General features: G+C 32.7%; 1 protein-coding gene across 1 annotated transcript in view; it reads right to left on the bottom strand.

Moving 5' to 3' along the window:
* Window positions 1-5,063: 5,063 nt before the first annotated feature.
* Window positions 5,064-26,480, bottom strand: part of Rchy1 (Ring finger and CHY zinc finger domain containing 1) — a 64,205-nt gene continuing 42,788 nt past the window's right edge. Inside the window, exon 7 of the mRNA XM_081743029.1 lies at window positions 5,064-20,918. Within this exon, the coding sequence (XP_081599155.1) occupies window positions 20,827-20,918 (92 nt within the window). The 3' untranslated portion in view covers window positions 5,064-20,826. The remainder of the gene's footprint in view (window positions 20,919-26,480) is intronic.

Genomic DNA, 26,480 nt, shown 5'->3' with positions numbered 1-26,480 from the left:
GGATCATTCCTAAAATTCTTGTTACCTTTCAAAATGTTGTATACTATGTATAATATAATAAATTTATGTTTTATTGTGATAACAATTAGGATCTATTGCAATAACTGAAAAGAACTCGGTACAAGAAAATAGAGGTTAGGGAATTGGCATGGGCAGCTGTAATGTTCGCTCACCATAACTTGGCTACACTGTAGGTAGTTCTTAGGCATACAAGAAAATTTTTGATTGAATGAAATATATTGGATTTCTTGGATCAGGGGCCACAACATTTTTGAACAAACCCTAAATCGAGTTTTCTTATTTTTTACGGAATAAACACATCATACTGACAAGTAAACCTTACGTTTGGGTGAATCGAGTTGCTGACTGAGACACATATGAGAAAGTAGTACTAAATGTAGTCAGTATTTCAGTGAAGTTGTAGGTGCGAAGCTCCAGGGGTTTAGGAGATACAGCTACCAGAACATCACATGGAAGTACATAATAGTCTTCATACAGTTGGAGGTAAAAGCCCTGTAAGACCTCTTCTAACGACAAAAGGTGAATAACAAATATATGGGTACATATTAGGACTAGGGGGAAGTCATATAGTAAGAGTATACCTGACGGCGGCCATCTTGAAATCCGCCATTTTGAATTAAGGTTAAGTTTTTAAAATAGGAATAGGGTCATGTGATACATGATTTAAGGCGCAAATTTAGTCAGATGAACAATGGTGACGTTAATTTTGATTTACGCGCAATTGGTAAAAAGTTACAGGGAAATTAAATATTGTTGCAGAATATGTATTAGTCCTTTACCCCACCTTGTAAATTTTGTGTTAATAATAATAATTAAATAAAAAGCATGTGGATAAATATTAGGTCTATGGTAAGAGTTGCCTTGATGGCGGCCATGTTGAAATCCGCCATTTTGAATCAGACAAAAGTTTTAAACAAAACGCGAAACAGTGACACCTTATTAATAGCAAATTTTACCATAAATCCAACGGTATGACAATTTTTGCTTTATTATTAACCAGCATTTGTTATCGCATAAACAAGTTGCTAATTTAAGGAAAAATGACCAAAGTGGAATTGAGTCATAATTGAACTTGGGTGTTTCTTCCAGAAAAGTCCTCAATTAGTACAATCAATATGTAGTTCAGAAAAGAATGCATGACTTGCACAAACATTGTAACGCCACCATTGTATTTCTTATTAACTTCTAGCCCGAAGTCATCTATTGCATTACTCTATTCCCATTTAATTTTGTGCTGGTTAATGATAAAGCAGAAATGGATATACCGTTGGATTTATGGTAAAATTTGCTATTAACAAGATGTCACTGTTTCGCGTTTTGTTTAAAACTTTTGTCTGATTCAAAATGGCGGATTTCAACATGGCCGCCATCAAGGCAACTCTTACCATAGACCTAATATTTATCCACATGCTTTTTATTTAATTATTATCATTAACACAAAATTTACAAGGTGGGGTAAAGGACTAATACATATTCTGCAACAATATTTAATTTCCCTGTAACTTTTTACCAATTGCGCGTAAATCAAAATTAACGTCACCATTGTTCATCTGATTAAATTTGCGCCTTAAATCATGTATCACATGACCCTATTCCTATTTTAAAAACTTAACCTTAATTCAAAATGCCGGTTTTTAAGATGGCCGCCGTCAGGTATACTCTTACTATATGACTTCCCCCTAGTCCTAATATGTACCCATATATTTGTTATTCACCTTTTGTCGTTAGAAGAGGTCTTACAGGGCTTTTACCTCCAACTGCAGTAGCGTACCCAGGAATTTATTTCGGGGGGGTCCAAACTAAATATGAAGCTATTTTATATTAAAATTGCTAAAATTGCCCCTAAAATTAGGCTAAATTTTTAAAAAGTCGAAATTTCGGGGGGGGGGTCCGGACCCCCGTGTCCCCTCCCTTCCGTACGTCCCTGTCCAACTGTATGAAGACTATTATGTACTTCCATGTGATGTTCTGGTAGCTGTATCTCCTAAACCCCTGGAGCTTCGCACCTACAACTTCACTGAAATACTGACCACATTTAGTACTACTTTCTCATATGTCTCAGTCAGCAACTCGATTCACCCAAACGTAAGGTTTACTTGTGAGTTAAGTGATAATTTGGGCTTGGCTACATTATATGTAGTTCTACAGATATAAGACCTACAAGAAAATTTTTGCCTGAAATGTATTGGATCTTTTGATCCAAAAAGAACTTAAATGATATTAAATAAGTAGGAACACTACTTAAAAGCTTTTAACAATAATAGCTATGATCACTTGTTTCAGTTACTTAGATTGACTGCTTTAAAATTTTGATCTCACGTTCAATTTCTTCTGATTCCAATCGTTGTTTTTCTTTAAGTCATCTCTCTTTTTTTCTAGTTCTTTTAACTTAGGTAAATAGAAATACCAGACTCTACACTTGCATTTCCATGTGAAATAATCCATGTCATTTTCACAAGACTCCACTAGTGTTTGAATTCACTTTTGCTACTTAGAACTGATTTATAAAATTCATCAAGATTTGTTTTGCTTCCATCTGAATTAAAATAAAACGCCAACACACTTTTAGACGGCTGAAAAAAAGATTCGAACTCTTTCTGAACTAGCTCTGCGTTAACATCCGAGACGAAACGACTGATGGAGTATTTCCAAGCACATCGTCATCCTTATCTGGGCAATTTTAGATTTATGCAAGAAAAAAAAATCAGGATTAAGGCACGAAATGGCACGAGTAAGAGGATATCTAAGAGGACATTTTTCGAGTATTTTTTTTCAGTAGTGCCTATTAAAATTTTTGATAAACACTGAAGAAACTGCACTTGTCTGCTTCCTTGACATCTTTAAGCTTCCCAATGCATTTTTTCTGCCCCGAATCCTATATCTACGCTCTTTGGGGCTTTCACGTTACTTTTTATTTCCAGAGCTTGCCCTCAGTCTTCTTCATTGGACATCGGCATTTACATTTTATCATATATTCTTAAAATAAATAAATAAAATAAAATAAAAAAGTATTGAGTAGTAGCAAATTACGGTGTGAAAAGGTATTGAGTAGTAGCAAATTACCCTCATTTACTTGTCAGTACTTCGGTATTCCCAACAGAAAGAAATGCCACCATTTATAACGTGAAGTGTAACAAATCAAAATATCTTCATAAATTATATTGTTAATATTAGAAATAATGTTGTGTACAACTGTACATGAAGTAGTTTACTTACAATGACTAAATTATTGACTTATCTTAACAAATAGGTAAGACAGACAATAGTTTCATTTCCTGAGAAAAATCCCTAATTTACCCTTATTTCCAGGTTAAGCACCATTTTCCCTGACTTTTTCCTAACATTTGACCTTCATTTCATTTTCCCTCACTTTTCCCTGTTTTCCCAGTTTTCCAGATTTGTAAGAACCCTGTGGTTTGATTACCTCTCTTTTTCTTAATATTATTTTCTGCTTTGTCTATATAATAGGTGTTTTGGGCATTCTCGATAACTTTCTTTAAAGTATTGCGATATTACTTGTATTTTTCGCGAATCCCTAAATTGAATGGATTTTGAATAGTTCTTTTCCAAAGAGTATCCTTTCTTTTAATTAAGTATAGTCATCGTCATCCATCGTTGGATTTTTATGTTGTATTTACTAGTCCATCTTTTCGTTACAGTACATTCTTCTGTATATTTCTCTATTGTTGTGTGAAATATTTGTAAGAATTTTGATGGTTCACTCCGATTTCGGACTATTTTTATTTATTTTCTGCTTTATTTTTCTTGTAATCCCGAGTAGTAACTTACCGTACTCTTTTGTTTGAATTTCCTAATGTCAGCGATGTTGACATGTAAACAGGAAAGTGATCGATCACTAAAGAGATGCCGTAATTACCCCTGACACTATTTTACTATTTGTCATATTTGTCCCAATGTGATCTATTATACTACATGTATTTACCTGAAAAACAGTACTTTTTTTATTTTTGTTGTTGTTGTTGTTTAGTTTGAAATTAGCCTTTATCAATCTTTGGAAATACAAGTCGCAAACGCTACAGTATTTCCAGAAAACACATCTTTTGTCCTTGCCATAAAATATACTGTGTTGCCACTGTCATTTGTGTTGTCAGGTAATGAACATTTGCTCTTGGTTTCCTGTATTACCTTGATATGTACTAACAACATAACACGATATAATCTTCCATATACTAAGCGATTAGCGTACGCGCCTTTGGTGTGGGAGACCCGGGTTCGATTCCCGGCGGGAGCTCATGTGGTTCGGATTCCACGTTAATCAGTAGGTCCACATCTCATATAGCCTCGCTGCTGAAAGGGACGCTAAACTAAAATCCACTCCACTCCACTAATCTTCCATATAGGAGCAACACATTTGTTAATTTTACGTGATACATAAAACTCACTGTTGATGTGAAAGATTCCAGTTCAAGCCCATGCTATATAAATGTGAAACACAACATGGTGTACTTTGGTTTTTCAACGTTCTCTTCTCTTAGTATTATTTCAGGGTTCCTACAGATCTGGAGATATCTATTTCCCTGACTTCTCCCTGACCTTGGCAGGAAATTTGCTGACTTTCATGGCAGGTGTCGGGTGACGTTGACATATAAATAAGGAATAAAACGGTGAATATTTATATATGAGAACATTTATTCTATAGAGACAAATAGTAATCAATTGCTAATACGTACATTCCACTTATCTCCCATAAATAGATATTATAATGGTTGACTAAGCTGAAATTGTCGTACAATCAATGTTAGAAACATATATTTTATAAAAAATTCCTGACTCTCCCTGATTTCCAGTCTTCTTCCTTGAATTTCCCTGACATCTACCATTTTTCCCTGACTTCCCTGAACAGTAGGAACCCGGTATTTCACCAATTTTTTCATTAAACATTCATAAGAGCATAAACAAGGAACATTAAGCCAAAGATTCCATTGTTTTCTATTAGTTCTAAAATAAGAATGAAGGGTAGTAGTGCGAGAAAATGTAAGTAAAATGATTAAAAAAAAAAAGGAACAAATTAAAAGACGGGCTGAAAAATAAAATATTTTTATTCAAACATGAAGTAAAACATTGCAAACGTAGTCAAAACATTGAAAACTAAGACAGTTAAGAAACAATGTGATGCTACTTTTTTTTTTCTTTACAAAAATCAATATTATCAAATAATTTTCATTTTATGGCATAGCCCCCTACGTGAACAATTAAGTAACATTAAGAAAGGAAAATGCAGATGTACACTTACAATAAATAACTTAGATCTCTAGTAAATTCGTATTAAAAACGAGCAAAATCGACCAAGACAAATACAAATTAAGATTCACCTTAAAATAATGTTGTAATTACGTGTCAAGGTCGTGACAATTGCTGAAGTGTGGAAGCCATTATGAATCGTTATTATACAATAAAATCCACAAGAATGTTTTTCAATATGCGGAACAGAGCTCCTTAGTGGCTAATCGGTTAGCGTACGCGCCTTTGGCTTAGGAGACCCGGGTTTGATTCCCGGCGGGAGCTTCGGATTCCACGTTAATCAATCTTTATGTTTATGTCCCACGGTTATGCTGCCTCGGCTAAAGAAGATGGTGATAAAAAATGAATGAAATGGTAGAATGAATAAAGTGGGAGGAAACGGGAGAACCCCAAGGGAAATCCACGCACATGGTGTCTATGTTAATCAGTAGGTCCATCTCTCATATAGCCTCGCTGCTGGAAGGAACCTTAAACTTAAAATCAACTCAAGTCAATATACGGTACAGTAAGGTGCCAGGAAAATTCAAAAGTGTACAGCGAAGACCCGAGTTTAACTGCTTAGCCCAGAAATTAGCCAACTAATAAAAAAATCGAACATAACGGAAAATATTAAAATTTTAATGTCGAATATTTATTTATTGCAAGTCTTGTAAAACAAAATTAATGGGAAGGATTATTTTACATGATCTACAAATAAAATCTTTTTGATGTCTCAATGCTGATAGGTATGCCCTTGATCTTTATTTATATTCATGCAGTCGAATTTTTTCTATAAGAAGCATTAAGGACTTTGAATAATGAGTGTTTTCTCATTCACCAGGCCACAAAATTAGCTCAGCAACAAGAAACAGGAGTGGACACAGCTAGAGCTTCAATTTATCATAGGCCATAAACATTCTTTATTATGTATCTTGGGTCTACGAAGTTTCTTCAAAATAAAATGGCGCAATAGTTCAATGTAGATGTACTTATTAAAACTCCACAGGTATATTAAGTTGTTAATTTATTATACTAATAAATTTCCGAACGCAGTTTTCGATTATTAATATAATAAATTTGAATCTTAGTACGATCCATGAGGCTTCCATTGGTACAATATCTGCCGTTTATAATAAACTAGTGTGTCATTTTCTAAATAAAAGCTTCATAAAACCAGATATACACTGAAAACTGTTTATTGCCTATGTTAACAAGAAGCTTTTAATAAAGGCGCCCTTCCTATAAGAGAATACTCTTTTCATTGGATTAAAATTAAACTCGAATCGGTCATTGCTAAAAGCAAACATGTTTCGTTTAAATAAAATGAAACCGATGGACAATGGCGAACTCAACTGTAACAGTTTAGATATTAATTATACGGCATTATCGTAATAGTTGAACCAAGATAAATGAATGTCATAAGTAGAGACAGGTAATTCTCCCTTAACAGTTTATCAGCCAATAAAAAATATGAATTAGATCTGTCATAGAAAAAGAAATATGTTACACTATTGGCTGCTTTTGTATTACTGAGATTTATAACCTAATACTTAAAAGATATGGCATTATGTACTACATACTTTTGTAGTCTTTAATTATTAAAACATTAAAAGGGACATGAAACTAAAATGCGTACCAATTGAAACCCAAACAACTGTAAAACTAAAGGTGAAAACAAAATCTGGTTTTTGGTCATTGCCTTCTAAGCATAAGAAGAATATAAAATAGAATGTTACGAGCTTTGAACGTGTTGCTTTTGCTGAAAGCACAAAACCCAACTTTTTTAAATAGTTTATTTTCAGCTGAGAATTATATAACAAGTTTCACAGTGCTTTATCTTCAGCTCACAAATACAAGAAAACTTTATGATAGGTCTTTATTTTCACCTGAGAAACCTAAAAATGTTATAATAGTTCTTGTTATTTTCAGCTAAGAGATTCAAAGAAACTTCTTGATAGTTATTTATTATTTTCAGCTGAGAAATCCAAGAAAATTTTATGACAGTTCATTATTATTTTCAGCTGAGAAATATGTAACGGACAGTTTTTTTTTTTTTCTTTAATACACAACTGTCAGTTCTTGGTTCTTTTCAGCTCAGAAATATACGGTAAGTTTTTGAAAGTTTTTAGTTATTTCCAGCTGAGAAATATGTGATAACTTTTTGACAGTTCCTTGTTATTTTCAGCTGAGAAATACAGCAAAATTTTGATTGTTTTTATTTTCAGCTCAGAAATACACAACCTTATGACAGTTCTGCTATTTACAGCCACGAGAAATACGGTAACTTTGTGACGGTTCATATTTTCAACTGAGAAATACACGATAGCTTTATAACAGTTCTTTGTTTTCAACTGAGAGATACATTACGTTATGACAGTCTCTTGTTCATTTCGGCTGAGAAATACGAAATTAATAAGAATTCCATTATTATTTTCAGCTGCGAAATGGGCAACTTTTAATGGCTCTTTATTATTTTAGCTGAGAATTGCATAAATTAATTCCGTTATTTTCAGCTTGTCAATCATGAAAACTTTATGACTTCTGACAGTTTCGACTGAGAACATAGTAATTTTAGGACGGTTTATTATTTTCAACTAAGAATTACATGACACCTTTATGATAATTCTTTATATTTTTTAGCTGAGAAATACATAATAACTTTGTGACAGTTTCTTGCTATTTTCAACTAAGAAATACACAATAACTTTAGAATATTTCTTAACATTGTCCTAACATATTTTTCAGTTGAAAAGAACACATCCAAAACTCGTAATACTCAGTTTCATACAGCTGTCTGTGTTGTAAGGTACTACGTTTTCCAAATATTAGTACTGTGTTCTGTTCTAGTCATTTTGAAACATGAAAATTTCATGTAAAGGATCTGGTACTTGCGAAACAACGTCGTTAGTAGTATTTAAGTGTAGTTTGTTTCTGACAAATCTGTGTAAAGATAAAAATGTAAAGCGTATTTGTAAAAGGAGTGAAAAAATGTGTTACAATCGTTACTGCATACTTAGGATCTCATTCACAGTGAATACGATATACTGAACTAGCACTTTTTTCACTATCTTGCATACCCAATACTATGTATGTATATACAGTGTAACTCTGACACTACTTAGACAGACATTTCGAATTAGATGTCAGTATGTATCTCATATATATATACATGAGTGATATTTTTTAAAACATAATGCTTAAAAGTCAGATCAGATTTAGAAAGACTGCGAAGGGAAGTCTCCTCTAACTTGGTTGATGATATAAAATTGTCGTAGTCGTCATTGTCTTCAAAAGTAGCAATAGAAATTATTTTTCAGGTACCAAATAAAAATATAAGAAATACAGTACCTGCAAAACTGTACTTATTTATTTCGCTATGACAGTATGGTAGCAGTTATAATTTTATTAAAAAAAAAAAAAAGTTTCAATTTACAGAAAAGTAGGACCTTCCCGAGAGTTGTAATACAGATGCAGGAAAGAAGAGAGAAGAAAAAAAAAATTACATGCACTGATTGTCCCAACCTAACCTTATTCAGCTGACTGGACTTGCACAATGTCTTCCTTTTCTTTTTTGCCACAAATATATGGTAACTGAATATTTGGTTGTGAAAGAATTTCACAATTGCATATTTTGGTATAATATTCATCCATACAACCTCCACGCCAATATAGGTGAAAAATCAATTAGACCTACAATACAAAATTAAAATCACCTAGTTCTCAATGGAATATTATATATTACTGGGACGGTTTCACAGTGGAAACCTTTTTCAATCACTTTAAAATACAACAAAAACTTATCCAAAACATCGTAATGTTATTAGTATAAAAAACACGAAACATACACAGAAAACAAAATAACAATGCATCACGTTGTAGAGGTGTTACAAAGCAAGTAAAACGACATATTTAAGAAAGAGAGAGAAAAAAAGAAGCGTTATGCAAATAAAAGTATACGGTTCTTTTAGACTAGAATCTATTCAAACTTGGTTATTATTACTGCATAACGCTTCTTTCATATATTATATGCATATGACCTTGTATTGTCTTTGTAACATCACTACAAGATGTTCTTTTGCTTTCGATGTATGTTCCTTGTACTTACACTATTAGCATCACAGCAGTCTGCATTGCTCTTGTAACAGTTTAATATCACAACTGAAAAACCGAAACATCTCAACTGCTGTTAAGATTACATTCAGAACTAGCTGGTTCCAATTTTGAAATTTACGTTATTACGACAACTCTTTCATGCTATTTTCACATTATTGAACAGTCTCACTACCCATTTTCCTTTCTTAAATTTCTAATTGTTCTGATATACTTATTACAACATATTTAACACAAAACTGACAAACAACAACATAATGCAATGATAGGTGCTTAGTACACAAACATAAAGCATAAATTCATTAAGTAAAAAAAACAATAATGTTATTACAAAACATACGAGAGATACCTTTAAAAGGTAACTCTGTCTACGATTTAAATTTATCCTAACTAAATTCTTAAATCAATATTTTAAAAAATAATGATAACACATAGTCAAATAAGGTGGTAATGGTTTATGCAAAATCTTCACGATCCTTTCGTTCGACATAATAAAAACTGTCATATTCTTTCGTTCTTTTGACACTAATGTGTATTAAGAAATACGATCAAATAGCTGATAATTCTATTGTACCACAAACAGCATTAAATATATCTATATATATTCTTTTATTTACTTTCACTTTTCAGATTTGCTATCTACGAAGTTACTTTACGAAAGTATCACACACCAAAAGTTGCCTTAATTAGTGTACAGTAACGGAAAACGAACAACTAAACACTATTAAAATGCTGACTACACCAGTTCGAATTTCACATTACTTTGTGACTTTATACGTCACTCCGTTATGCATTCTAGATTAACGATAACTGACTCATTACCTAGAATCGGATCCGTAACAATGTGTATCAAAGATGAATGTGTTAATTATTTAGTTTATTACATTTATATTCTATGACACGTGAGTATTCAACGAAGTTGTATACTCAGAAGAATTATCGCCACATTAGCATAATAAGTTTGTACATTGAAAATTTTCAAGAATGCAACTTCGAATAGAATTTAAAAATGTTAATTTACAGGGTGAGCTAGACATTAGCAGTTATTCAGTTCTCCGTTGACAAGAGTGGAAGTCAGGGAAATATAATGTAAACACTTTATGATGTGGTTCATAAGAATACATGGTTCGTGAATAATACGTTATAAGAAGTGATTTTATAAAGGATTTAAACCTTATTACATTTGTTAAGTACATGCATTCTTGTAAAATTCCTTAACATTCAACCTTCACACAGACTGTTTTCAGACAGAAAATATCATGTTTCTTACGTGTGATTTTTCAATAAATAAAATAATAATACTGTAATAATAAAAAGCATTTCCAGATTCTACAGCAGAATAGATAAACAACTATATTGATTTTCTATTTTTACAACAGAAAACAGTGGATACACATGTAAGTGTAACATGATCATAAAGGTCATGTCTTATAAGAGTCCATTAATACTTTACTTACGTATCTCCGCAACAAAATTTTAATTTTCGCAACCCATGCATTAAGCTTAATTCATTTCAATAAACTTACATTATTTTGCCTTCAGCTCAAGAGCTTGCATCATTTCCCTAAATATCAACCAAATAAATTTCCTGTCATAACGCATAAAAATCAACCACACTGTATAGCATATAGGGTTAGTAGATTCTTCTAATAATGATTCATATTAATCAAATTCATAAATAAAAAGAAAAATTAAGAAAATGAAAATTCCGTTCTGTAAATAGTAAAGATTTCCAGAATAGCAAAGAGTACACTAAGTTCTGATAGTATTTCAGTAGCATCCTGTATGACATCAAATAAACTGGGAATAATTGCAGATTTCGCTGGAAAATCAACAATTTATAAATGGATTACTCATTTGTATGCCAACATCTTTAAAACTATTAAATATTTAGTTACAAGAAAACTATTAACTTGATCAATTCTTTTTGAAGTATCTGAGTAAATAAATATCTACAATGTCGATTCTGAAAAAAGATGTACTAGAATGATGTAGCTCATACACCGTTTCAAAATGAGAATTTCAAGAGAGTTAATTGTTGTATCTACCAAAATAAATTGAACTAAATCGATTTCTGATTCCTGAATAAACCTTACACTTCCAAGTTTCTGTCTCGCCCTTGGAGCCTTGTTGACGGATAAAAGTAGAAGCTAAAAAGAATCAGGGAAATATTGAAAAAGATGAAATGAAATTTTTGAGTTTTACGTCCCACTGTTATGCCGGTTAGGGTAGAGACGCTGATGATGGGAGATGAATGAAAGGGTGGAATGAAAAAGTGAGAGGAAACGGGAGAACCCCGAGAAAACCCACGCACACGGTGTTGTCCACCACAAAGTTCACTTGCGGGAGCAGCGTTTGAACCGGGACCCCAAGCACCACAGGTGAACGCTCTACCACTGAGCCACCGCGTAAAAGCATTTTGTTCGGAATATTGTTGCGAAAGGACACTTTAAGGTCTTCGTTTAATCCCTATCATTGTTGTAAAGAACAAATTGGTTATGCTAATTTTTTATTTATTGTCCATCGAATGCTTAAACTTCGTTGGACATGACAAAAAATATCTTCAAACCAGAATATATTTCCTCATGTATTGGTGATTCTTGCCCCGCATTTAATCAAGTTTTATTCAAGTATGCATCACCGCAAGTGCAAATTTTACAGCTTAATACCAGTCGGTTTTATGTTGTAGAAAAAGATTTGTTTCGGATGTATAACAATTTTTGAGAATGATAGTTGCTGGTGAAATCATGGCAATAAACGTAGATATTACAACAGGTCTATCACGAACTATAATTGTAATTTTCTTCACGTGAGAGTTGGCAACACTATTTGCAATCGAGTAGGAAGGAGAGACTGTCTGCTGAGGAATTCATAAGAACTCTTCACAACTGTAATCGATGTGACGCTATTTTTTAATTAATTAATTAATTTTTTAGTTTAATGCCACACGAATATCCCTTATAGGCTAAAGGAGACAGATGATTAATGAAAATGAATGATTGTAAAATTAAATTTTCTGTGTTCCCATCCGGGAATCGAAATCAGGATCCCACATGCGTCAAATACATACGCGCTAGCCACTAGACTAGCAAGGAAGGTAGTAATTTTGAAAAACTTTTACAAATTGTCTGTTTATTGCCTTTAATGTGTTTTTGTTAACCATCATGAAAGTAATATACTCAGTATACAGTAAAATGCTAGTTATTTCACCCTCACCCCTTAAAAAAGTTACGAGCCAGAGTACTAAACTTTCTTGCTTCAATTCCTTATTAATGAAACATTTTCTTGTGAAATACGAAGATGATTCTAAGCAGTTATCAGAAAACTTCACCGAAAGAAAACTCATTCCCAAAAGTAAATTACTCCGTATTGATTTTTCCATAAAAAATGACTTATGATATATGTTAGGGTTATTACCAAATATTTGTTTTTTTTTAAAAAAAATAATAATTAAATAGCATGAGTATTATTTTACAGAATTGTCAAAAAACAATCTCACCCCAAGAGTAAACTACACCTTATCGACGCTCGTAAAAGTAAATTATGCAATATTATAAAATAATAATGAAATATTTATGAAATATGACCAAAATTGTGCGTGCTGTTTTTGAGAAAACAGTCTCAAAAGAAATTTATCCCCAAGTGTAAACTACCACTTATGATCTTTTAGTTAAAGAATAATTTACACAATAATATAAGAGTTATTAATGAAATGGCATGACTCGTTATCGAAAAAATCGTCGAAAAAAAAACTCACTCCAAGAATAAATACAGCTCATAGATTTTTCAGCACTATGACATATTGTTAGGTTATTGATGAAATATTCATTTATGAAATATAAACAGAATCGCCTTTTTTTTTTTTTTTTTTTTAAGAAAATCATCCAAAAAATTAACACCAAAATTAATCTACCCCTTCGTAGGCTATTTCAGCACAAATGAATTATACTATTTGCCACGGTACCAATTAAATCTTTATTTATGGAATATGACGAAAATCGCGAGTCGGTTTGGAGAAAATAGTCTGAAAAAAAAAAATTCCAGAACAAATGAGTTATTGGCAGGTTATTCGTTTTTTGAGAAAAATCGTCCGAATGTAAACTACACCTTGTAGATTTCTTTCAGCACATCGTCAGAGTGATAACATATCGTCATATTATTAATGAAATATTTATTAAAGAAAATCGCCAGAGTAATTTCTGAGAAAATCACCCTCCACGAATAAACTACTACCCCTCGTATATTTTTTTCAAGACAAGTTATACCATATTGTCAGATTGTTAATGAAATATTTATTTATGGAATATGAAGAAAATCGCCAAAGTCGTTTTTGAGAAGATCGTCCGAAAGAAAATTCACCTAAAAAATAAAGTACCCCTTCTCGATCTTTCCCAGAGAAATGACTTATGGGGTTGTTTCTTGAAAATGATTTATGAAACACACACAAAATCGTTAGAGCCGTTTTTGAGAAAATCGCATTTTTTTTTAAATTTTACCCTAAGTAAATTATTCTTATTTTTACGGCTAGGAAGAAAATTTAAAAAACACCTGGGGGATCACATAGAAACCTTAAGTTTAAAATATGGTTATGATATATTGAACCGTATACCCGGACCACTTCTTCGGTATCTATGAACCATGAAACGTTTAAATACGTTTAAATTTCAAATTCGATTTTTTTCCGTCTCTCCTTTCGTCGCTCGAAAATATTAAAGACATGTACCTTATAGTTACATTAGGTACTAAATGATATGTTTAAACAATAAGGTTGGTCATATTCTTGTTTGACCTTGGCAACAGTGCACACTATTATTTTGTCGACAGTTTAGGCTCGTGTGTGTTGTGTTGCAGCAAATTTCCCGTTCTGTGACGTGCTGAAAACTGCTAGAACACGTAAGTATACAAAGAACAGTGCTTAAAACTGTTTCAATTGTGGTTTGTGGTAGGAACATGATGAAAATACAACAGACATGCAGAAAGGTTTATAAGCCAAGTTTCCTTATGCGATTTCAGTAGTACAACAACGGCTGTGAAAACTGAGCAAGTAATTTGAAACAATGATAAGTATTTCACATGCATCGAGATCTAGGCGGCTAAGAAATGTTTGTATGGAAGAAAACAGTTAGTCGTCCAAGCATTTGAAGAAAGAAGAAGAAAAATAAAGTAAGTAAGTAAGACGACAAGATAAGCAGACAGACAATTACAAGCAACCATCAGTGTGTGCAGAGAATGTTACATGACATTCAATTCATTTTGCCTATGCATAAACTGATTTTTATGGCATCCTGTATTTTGTCGTCTTTTACTAGTTGAAAACGTTTGAATAAATTAAATATTACAAAAAGATCCAAATTTCGCTAAGGACTAGAGGATAGAAAGTTTCACCAATATTACTTTTCGATTCGACAGAAACTATATTATGCACTGACCGAAATGGATATTATTTTAACTACGTTCACATCATCAATGTAAGTCTAGAAATTAGATATTATACAATAATATTATTTGTGTTCCATTTTTAATTTCCATTCTTTTCTCCATCACAGCTATGTGAAACGTAACTTTATAAATTAACGCGTGGAGATTCCAATCTTATGTACACTCAACCAGGAATCGAATCCTGGCCTCCTGCACTAGAGATATATTAACAGCTTCACTCGTTGAAGGAACAAGGCTCGCTGCTTTATGAACTATCTCAAATGCAGTGCAAAACTGGTTGGAATTTTTGTACAGCAATTAGCATTATTTATGAACAAATAACGATCAAGTTTCTAATTCTCTGGCGCTGAACCTTCAGATGTCCTAAACTATTGAGTAGGCAAGTTCTAACATATCGTAGACAGTCTGTTTTCGGTGAGTGTGATCACTGGTTCAAAACCTGCTAGATACCTTGGAATCAGTCGTGTTAATGCTACGATTACGCTTTAATTGTAGGCATTGTAGGCATTGTGCTCCAAAAGAATTAAAAGCGAAATCACAACATGACCCCACACACTCTTACAAAAATGTTGGAGGACAGTCCACCCATTCATAAATATCAGACTCCTTTTTCAAGTTTACGTGCTGGTACTAAGACACAATTTATTACTGCAACACTCCACACTTTAATATAAATTTAACTGCTTAACAAGGTATATGATGATAAAGTTACTTAAAGAACGTATACAGAATACTTATATACACATTTAATGGAAGTGAATGTTAAAAATACATATGATATTATTATTTTGGTGTAAATAAAATTTATTTCTTTATATTGTCTTACGTTTTAACGATTAATAACAATATAGTAAATTGATAAAATTGAACAATTAGTTCCCAATTTCATTGGTTTATAAACAAATAAATTGTAAATGACCAGATCAATGTGCAGATAAAATATATATCAGCTTTCATTAAGTTTTATATTATATATATATTCAAGAATTGAATACAGGTAAATAAAATAATTGAATTGTTTCTATGTATTTAGTGTAATTTTTACTATAATTTAATAAGACAGCTCTCTCTACTACAACGATAACGGAGCAGAAAAAGTTCTTTCATTTTTATACATTAGCCCAAAAGAAGAAAAAAAAAACAAATAAGTAATCATACTGTAATCATCATAACAAATGATACTGTATTCTCTTTATCTAGTGGTACGTAAGTAGGTAAAAAAACAAGTTTGATATAATGAATAATCAAATCAGGTAATAAAATAACACGAAACAAGTTTACAAGTCATGGGCGGCGATTAGGGAGGGGCAAAGGGGGCAGTTGCCCTCCCTCCACTTTTTTGAAGTGACATATTCATTAATGTATATAACTTTATTTGGAAATGTAAAGTTTTTGTATGTATTACTGCTTCTTAGAAAAAAATGGTGCTATATAATATTTGCCGTTGCGTGAGTACATATTGGTTGTCATCCCTTGGAGTTAAGAAAGCTACACGAAATTGTGTTTTAATTGCCACGGAAAATAATCCAAAAATTAACCTATTGGAGCGCAACAATTTCAGTGTGCTTTCGTTTCTTCTTACAAGGGCTCGATATGTTAGTCAGCCGCTTTGAAACTAATTGAGAGAACATTTCGGAAAGAAAAAAGTCTTCCACAAAAATTGGCAGTTCCTAAAACGTCTTTTCTTCTTTCTAATAGTAAGGAATATTGATTAAAAAGGAGTAATAAGAAAAAACTTCTACTTTTCCATTGTTTTGCAGTTTAATATACGAATGAAGTGGCGTGTTTAGAAGTGTACAAGTGTATACACAATTACATTTAGTGAATTCGACATAATTCTAGTTTTTAGGATTATTTTGTATAACTGGAATGTGGAATGATTCTAAGTATTGTTGTGATTTGATGTGTTCCAAGAAAGTAAAAACTGCACCTAATGGCAACGAACATGTTTCGGGACAATGAAACAGTATTTCTTTAAATATAGTAGCATATGCTTGCAGTATTTACTGTCTTTCTAAAAGTAATAACATACATTTAACAGCATGTGTATTAAAAATGTAAGTTGTTCATGAATCCCCAGTTTCAATATAACTTTTGCAAAACAAGCCTCATTATTCATTACTATGGTTAATATTATCCTTTCTATTTACTTGTTTTGCAAATTTGTTATTAAATAATCTGACCACACAATTTTCCAGACAGAATTCTAAGATGTTCATGAGCAAGGAATCAAATCTTTTCTTACACTTTCGTTGTTTGAGAGTACAAAGGGCTAGTATCTACTCGCGTTGCTCTTGTCAATTTACTTAATAAAATATTAAATAAAATGAACTGTATTTTAACTGAAAAAGATAGTATCCTATTAGTTATACAGCCTTTCGTCAAAGTTTTAGAAACAACCAGGGAAACTAACATTGATATACAAATATTTATGTCTCCCCCCTTCCCCCCACACAACACATTTAACGTCCAATCGCCACCACTGTTACAAGTGATAGCTATTTTTAATTACTGCAAAATGTAATGATAAACAAAAAATATATTGAGACCATATGTTCCTCTGGCTCGTTTATTATTAAATCTTGCACTATTTAAAATTGCTATCTATCACTTATAAACTTCTTCAACGTTATTTTATTATACAAACTTCTTCAATGTTATTTTATTACCTGATTTGATTATCCATTACATCAAACATGCTTTCCGCCTATTTACGTGATGTCTACGTAAGGAGAATACAATATAATCCTATTTGACTTTCTTCTTCTTTTGAGTTAGTGCATAAAAATGAAAGAACCACTTTCGACACCGTTAGCGTTGTGGAACCCGCCTATGTAGATCGGGAATTACTAACAGTGATGGATAGGTAGTCCGTGTATGACAAACAGGGTGTCATAAACGCCCCATTTATAGTAGATCCGTAAATAATACTAATATATATGGTAGTCCATAAGTCAGGGATGACAACCCATTTAAATTAAAAAGTGCGCTGAAACAAACATACAATTGGTGATACATCTTACTGAAGAAGAACAAGACTTATGTCACCAATATATTACAGCCACGACGTTGGATCCAAATGTTATCATTAAACTGGTTGCTAAGTTTTTAACACATCAAACTGATGGAGAATTTCACCAATTTTAAACTTGAGTTGAATCCAATATAACAGATTGTAATATAGCAGCCACATTGGTGACATGAGTGTTCTTCATTTCCCAGTACGTTACAATATGAGACAACCCAATTTTCTTTAGAATGAATGTTCTACTTATCGACAAACTTATTGCTTTTTGTGGTTCTAGTATAAATGAGACACTAATAACAAACTGTCTTGTTTTATATTAACCCAAATTTATCGCTATATCATTCATTCTAGAATCCACAGGGGTCAGTCCCTGCAGCTTCATTGTTAGACCAACGAAATGGTATCATAGACATATCTGAAGCAAGTAATTCTGAATAACAATATTATAATTATTCATACACCACATAATTTCATATCTACTCCTGAAGCGTCACTATGTCAATAACCGATTACAAACATCTCATTTTTATGCTGAAAAATCCTACTGTCATACTTAGGCAAGTTGTAATAACACTCATATTTTCTAAAATTTACTATCTGCAGAAGTGAAAGTAAGTTGTAAATAAACTGAAAATTCTACAAAATTATTTTTTCAGCTGTATACTAACGAACTGAACGCTACGCAAAATTTCCCAATGAATTTTGACGCTTTAAATGTTAGTTTTTGTTATTCAATTGTAAACATTTAGTACATTATGAGAATAATTTCGTCCCCCGACTACATAAAAAGGAAAAAGAAAAGAATAAAAAGACACTAATAAACAAATTATTCGGAGAGTCACGCAGCTTAAGAACTGGTGTTTCATGGAAGAGCTCAAGAATAGGTCTTCATTCAATTTCAGAAGTATAGTAACACGCAATGGGAAAGACTAACTTGATAATAGAAAACGGGTTTTAACCCGCAAAATTTGGTAACAATTCAAAAAGGACGTGTTATCTAAGAGCATGAAAAAAAATTGGAAACTACTGACATTTTGGTATCGAACTTACACAAAATCAAATTATGTACATAACAACAACAACTTACGTTAATTTATATGAAGAACAAAAATAACCGACATACACATGACTAATTCATTATCCTAAACTTCACGTATTTTTGGAATTTACTAACGAAATAAAAAAAAATAACGAACAACAGAGAAACATAATTAAAAAAACGAAAAATAAAATTATACATACTAACATATAAACCCATGAAAATATTTCAATTAAAATCATTTGCTTAAACAAATAACAATTAGGCACACAATTAATAGTCTGGCATAATTTTTCGTGTCTGCCGTAAATTTCATTTCTTTTTAAATACATTATTCTATAAATACGGTGACTACTATTCATTATTACTAATTTTACAACATTAAAATGATCGCCAGTTACACTGACTGAATTATAAAGTACAATTTCATTGAACTCACACACTGAATTTTCCTAGGTTAGTACTGACATACACTTCATCAATTCATATATGTATATGCATAAATTACACTAAATTGCACTCCATATAGTTCAACAAGCCAAAAAAAAAAAAAAAATCGTTAACTTCGACATAATTCATTATATATCTAAAATATATCCCAGAAATCTATTGTCTAACAGATCAAAAACATTCTTAGGTTAATCCGAAAAAATCGAATCTCACGATTAACATGACTCAGATGTGATCATATAATGTTCTATCTGTTAACTCAAACATACGCGTGAAGAAATTTTATTTCAGGCAGGAAGAGTAACTATTTTAAAATTCCTTTCGTCCTGGATGCAGAAATAAAATTTTCGCTGCTGTAAATACAGATTTTAAGAGCAAACATACATTGTTTTTCCTTTTTATTTGGATTGTTCACATGAAGCACAAATTTGGACGGCGGGGAAGCGCAATCACTGACACAAAATCGTAAGACAATAGTCAGGCAGTACGTACAGAAACGTCAACGCAAGCTAGGTTAAGTCTATTTTGCGTAAAAAGAGACGATCAAGACCATCGTGTCACTAAGGCAAATACACATTATAAAGCATTATAAAACAACACGGAAACTTCGCTGGTCAGTATGAGGTAAGGAAGTACCTTGGATACTATTATTCTGGACGTAAGCAGCAAGCGCTCTTAATGCTGATCACCAGAGGAAATTTCACGTGAAATACTTGTTTTAATCCAAGTATTTCTGAAAGCTAACAGTTCCAAACTGTCAAGTAATGGATCACATTTTACGAAAATAATTACGTGCTTAATGCTGACAAGTAAGTTTACTTTTAAAACGTTTATTATACTCAATTATCTAAATATTGATTTAATTGGACAGTAATGATCGTTTTAGATTATGAACAACCCAAATAATTATATCCTGGGTACTATGGATAATTCCAGCGTTAGCATTTGAGCAAAGGTATGAATTACTAATTTATTTTCACACTCCATTTTTCGAACATATCGTCGTTACAATATACAGATTTTTTCGAACCTTCTGTACCATACCTTGATTCGCACAAAATCATCTTTCTTTCTCTCAGAAGAACGTCAATCACAGTTTTAACGTAACATTTTGCATAAACCCCTGCTAATTATGTATATATTTCTCACGCATAATTTATATAAACTTACCAAACATTAAAGAAAACTCATGTAAACGTAATTCATTCAATATTTCATTCATTAATATACAGAAATACATCCAGTAGAACTTAAAAAAAAAAATACAATTTTTCATTCATTTTGCATGCCATCTATAAGTGTAGAATCACGATCTAACAAGCAAATTTAATTAATTAATAAACTTTTTTCTCTCTAGCGCTCTCTCCTAATTCATGTATCGTCATACATATCAGACAATAGTATACATTCTACCAGCACCACATTTTTTTTTTATGTTGCGTACGGTTAGTTATTCTAGGTAAGACACGCATCTAATCCAACAGTCGCTTGTGAATCTCTACACTGCATTAGCACCACCTGCCTGACTATTACCTGAACCTTCAGCCCCAGCACTGCTCCCACTGGAACTACTGTCACCGTTAACTTGCGCTGAAAATAAATACAACATAAATAAATTTTCACTTGTGTTTATTTTATTAGGGATAACTATTAAGCTTGCTTTAAAGGGATTTAAATAAACTACACATGATATGGGTAGAAGCTGAAAAGAAAACTTCGTCTTAATATCTTACAGCTTTCCTCTTCTAGAATGAGAATAATGAAATTTAAGAATTAGCGACTTGTACTGAATTATATAGATGAGAAGGCTGGACGTTACCTAACTGGGGTGAATATCTACTTATGGAGGCTATAGACCATATAAAAGTAATCTGCCTTTCGCTTCCGTGTTTAATACTTTAATTGAATATTTTCTTCCTCTCTGGGGACGTCATTAGCACTTTTTTTTTCTCCTTTAACAGTATCATTGGTTCCTACTTTTACATCTCCTTGATTTTGATTGCTTTTGAGTTTAGCGTCCCTTTCAGCAGCGAAGCTTGTAAGACGTGGACCTATAGCTTAACGTGGGATCCGAACCACATGAGCTCTTGGTTGGAATCGAACCCGAGTCTCGCACACCAAAGGCCCAGTAACTAACCGCTTAATCATAAGAGAACTTTTTATTACATTTCCTATTGTAAGCTTTGTTTTCTTTATTAGTGCAGAATATTCAGTGACTTAATTTCCATTTTTCATTATCCTTAATAATTGTTCTTGTATTTCCGGTCAGTTCACTGTTTTTACAAAAACGCTATTCACATTAATAATTTATGCGGAATTTCTCAATATATTTTTTAATTTATTGCTCTATGTGGTTGTCTCTCAGTTATTTTTTTGGTACTGTAAACACTTAATTCCACTGGTAGATTTAACACTTGACAAACTGTAAATTTTCCTTCTACGAAACTCGGAAATTAAGTCGCGGAATACTCTGCATTAATTGTTCTTTAAAGAAAATAAAACTTACAACAGGAGATTTTAAAAGTAAGGATGGTGATAAAAATAATGCAAATATAGTGCTAATGACGTTCCCAGAGAGGAAGGAAATATTCAATTAAATATACATGGAGGCACAAGGTAAGTAACTTTTCTCAAAAAGGACGAACTCAATTGGAAGTTCTAAAACACAAGAAAAAATGAACAAGTGATAAGTAAATGGAAATTAAAGAGGTAAGTAAAACTCGTACTTCGTTGATTACGGCTGTAAGAGTTTACATCTATAGTTTCAACAGCACTATTCACATTAAGGTCTAAGCAAGGTAAGGTACGGTAAGATCTAGGTAAAATAAGGTAAGGATCCTAAGTCTTATTCACACCAGGTTACGTCATTCACATGAAGATCTCTTTATAAACACATTTTGTTTTGAAATAGAACCTATTGTAAGTTTTGTTTTCTTTAAAGAACAATTAATGCAGAATATTCCGCGACTTAATTTCCGAGTTTCGTAGAAGGAAAATTTACAGTTTGTCAAGTGTTAAATCTACCAGTGGAATTAAGTGTTTACAATACCAAAAAAATAACAGAGACAACCACATAGAGCAATAAATTAAAAAAATATATTGAGAAATTCCGCATAAATTATTAATGTGAATAGCGTTTTTGTAAAAACAGTGAACTGGCCGGAAATACAAGAACAATTATTAAGGATAATGAAAAATGGAAATTAAGCCACTGAATACTCTGTATTACTTGCTCTTTAAAGAAAACAAAGCTTACAGTAGGAGTTGGAAAAAAAAAGCTAAGCGGTTACTTATTTAGAAAAAGCTTTTGCGGTGATTTCTTTATGGAAGAAATAAAAAAAATAACGATTGCGCTTTTTTTTAAAAGGTTCAGTGGAGACATAATGAATTTGTTTTAATATGGTGTAATTGTTACATACTGAATAATTTTGATTTATTGGTAGGAATTTAAATTTTGAAGGGGATAAGAAATGAGTGTTCCAAGTTTTGTATTGATAGACAGTATAGGTACGAGCGGAAAGGTTGTATTGGTATACAAGCTTTTCCCTCATATCTATTCTGTCTATCAATACAAAACTTGGTACACTCATTTCTTATCCCTTATAATATTTTCCGAGATACATTTGGATTGTGTGCTTTTGCCCGGAGCTATTCCAGAGGGATCCAAAGTTGATGGGAGGGATTTCTGGAGGGAATTTTCCCGACATTCTCCCAATTTTCTCTGTTCAAGTACGTTATGGGTCCAATACATGGCACCTCTAGAAAGCTTGTTTCACGCTGAAGAGAATTAACTATAATCCACGACTTTCCAATGAACAGTGTTGATGCAATAGCTATTTCACTGCGAGACTACGATTGTCTTTATACTAACAGGGTTTATAGGTCCCAGGGACTTACTCCGTTGTCCATGGCACCTAATTTTTTGCGCATGAACGTATCTTTGTTATGTTTATCGAATGGACTAGGTTTGATTCGGATGTCCGGATGACAGGTTCATGTCCTTTCCTTGTGAGTACAAAATTTGGTAGCTCTAGGTGACTCTTTTCTATTCGAAAACCTCATGCCAGACAGACACATATACTATTTTATTATCGTTAATTAAAGGTAACAACAGCTTTCACTGTATTGTCCATATCTGCTGCTGGCTACTTTTAAAACCCTTTTCTTATAATGTTCAGACAGTTGAAACAAAAATCATCTATAAACAGCCCTCATACTGAATTTGTATAGACGTCTGTGCTTGTGAACAACGTTACCAAATATCTCTCTCTTTATTGATTTATTACTTTCAATTAGGACGAGAGTAGTATGTGGGCCGCTGGAAAATTTTCTGCAATCAATATGAAAAAATGGCATGTGAAATTCTGGAAACGGCTTTAGTGTTTTTTCAAAGTATTCATCTTTAAGGCAGATACACTTCTGCATAGGCTCAAACTAATTTTGAAAGTTTTTTTTAACTCTGAGACTGCTATCTCAAAAACCGCTGTTTGGAATATGTCAACAGCTGCTTCAGGCGACACAAATAGCTCACCACCCATCTTATTTTTCATGTGGGAGAAAAAAGGTGTACATGAGACTTAAATCGACATTTTTACTGGACAAAAAAATAACAGTTTGGTGTGTTGAGTGGGAACTGGCGTTGTATTGGGGAAGAATAATAATGATTTGGGTTTGTTTTACATAATTCATTCATGATCTCTAGGTATTAACTGCTGTATACCTCTAGAGTATACAGTCTTTCAACCTTCTAAAGATATAATTGCCGCATGTCCGGTATAACTGAAGAAACAAGCAATTATTTCCTTGGCAGCATTATTCGAACGAACAACTTTAATTGGTTTCGGATTACTTTGAAACACCTAAATAGTGGATTGCTATTTAGTTTCCGGTTCGTATAAATAGATCTATGTTTCGTTTCCTGTAACGATGTAGTATACCAAATTTGACTTACCAGAGTTGAATTTTTTGGGCATTTCTTCACACCAATTGACACGAACCTTTCTGAGCTTCGGTCAAGTTGTATGGGATCCAACGGCTTGAAATTTTCCGTACACTCGGGTGACCTTGCAAAGTCGTATCTATTGCTTTATGTTAATGTTCAAGGATGATTTCACACAGTTTCAACATTACTGACAACAACAGACGTGGATGGACCTTCTTCACGAAATTCATCATCACTGAAAAATATGCGACCAGGTTGGAATTCGAAAAACCAATTGTACACAATCTTACCAGATGGCGCTTCATTTTCAAAAGCCACATGAAGTTGCTCAATGCATTGTTTCGGTGTTAAAACTACATCTGAAATCATAGGAAATAATTGCCCAAAAGTGTTCACGAGAAATTTCCATTTCTCACACGAAGCTACTTCTTCAAAGTGCTGTGAAAAATACACGAATAGGTTTAAACAAGCAATCAAATATAATTTAAACATACAAACGTCTATTCTTCCAAATTTTATAGTAGGACACCAGCGCCACGTTAGTAATACTTTGCTTTCGTAGCTCCTCTAGTAGTTCTCGTAAAATCACCGTCTTAACACGAGCTTCTCATTTTTACTTCAGTTAATGTACTACTCGAGTATATACATTTATAAAGTTGATTCTTTTTCCTGTCACCAGTAATATATGTCTGACTTTCAGAAGTCTCACCATTCAAATACTATGACCCTAATGTGTATTGACAGTTGGTATCTATATTTCGGTACGAATAGTTTCATATGTGAAGTACAGCTGTGACTACTTTAAGTACAATCTACTTCACATAGTCCCCATTACTCTATTAATATTATTTATTAATATCATTAGAGCAGAATATTTGACTTGCCAATATCTTATATTTGTGTAAATTATTGTGTATATGCATAGAAGACACACTCATGCTTTTGGAGCACGTTGCGCGCTGTGTACCGCAAATGTCCCATGTCTAAGGAACAGTTTTAAACAGTACTGCAAATGATCCAGAGGGACTTTTTTTTCCTCGTTGTACTGCAAATATCCTGTCACGTAATCGCTACGCCTGGATGTTACCGATTATGTTAAGAATATAAAAAATGTTCGGTCGCCTGAATATTTCTCGCTTTGTTCATTCTTTCGTACATCTATTTTTGCCAAAAGCTTTCCTCGAGCAAAATATTGCGAAGTTTCTATTCTCTATTACTTAACAACCAATTTTTTATATCCAAACAACACATAGATTCGTTTTTGTAGGCTAAACTCAATGTTAGGTGTGACAATAACATGTTCTGTTCATAGTAGTAATACCCTGCTTTAAAAAAAACTTTTTAATTAAGCCTCCAGAATACAATAATGTGTCATGAAACTTTAAAAACCAGACCTTACTTTTAAATTCATACGTGTAATATTGTATTTCTATGGACCAATTCAGATTCATATGTTACATCGTTCTTTCTTTAGTTCTTCATGCTTAACCATATATACGTACGTTTGTCCAAAAGGATTAAAAAAAAAAAAAAATGTACTTGTAACGAACAATATATTTTGTTGAATCACAAGGTAGCTTGATTGATATCATAGGCTGTGTGAACATTCCACTATCTATTGTACACACTAATCGTATATTCTCTCAAATGTACTAAGTTTCGAGTTTACAATAGCATAAGCCTACAATGTATGAAAAACAGATGTTAAAAGAAAGACCAATATCTCCTGAAGAGGGGAATCACTCCCACCATGAAATATTGCGGAAGAAAATACACATCTCTAAGAATATACGAACAAACAGATAAGATTAAAATTATGCATATATGTTCTTTACGTAGGAATAACTGGTTATGAACAGAAAATACACACGCTTAAATTTGCGGACGATATTGCGCTTTGACAGAAAGTGAAAAAAAATTAGAAGAAAGTTCAAACGGAATCCAGCAGTACTTCAGAGCAAATTCAATATCAAGATCAAAATAGATCACCTTATAGTACAGTTGCAGGATATGTTACTTAGAGAAAAAAATGAAATGAAATCTTGGAGTTTTACGTCCCACGAGTATGACGGCTAGGCTAAAGGAGGCAGTGATGATGAGAAATGAATGAAATGGTGGAATTAAGAAAATGGGAGGGAAGGGGAGAACCCCAAGGAAACTTTCAAACACGCTGTTTCCCCACTACAATATTCACTTGGTGTGAGCTGGGA

Source organism: Thermobia domestica, chromosome 16 (genome assembly GCF_964235325.1).
Source record: "Thermobia domestica chromosome 16, izTheDome1.hap1.1, whole genome shotgun sequence".
In the NCBI taxonomy this organism is placed as follows: domain Eukaryota; kingdom Metazoa; phylum Arthropoda; class Insecta; order Zygentoma; family Lepismatidae; genus Thermobia; species Thermobia domestica.
This window is presented reverse-complemented; position numbering and strand designations above follow the sequence as displayed.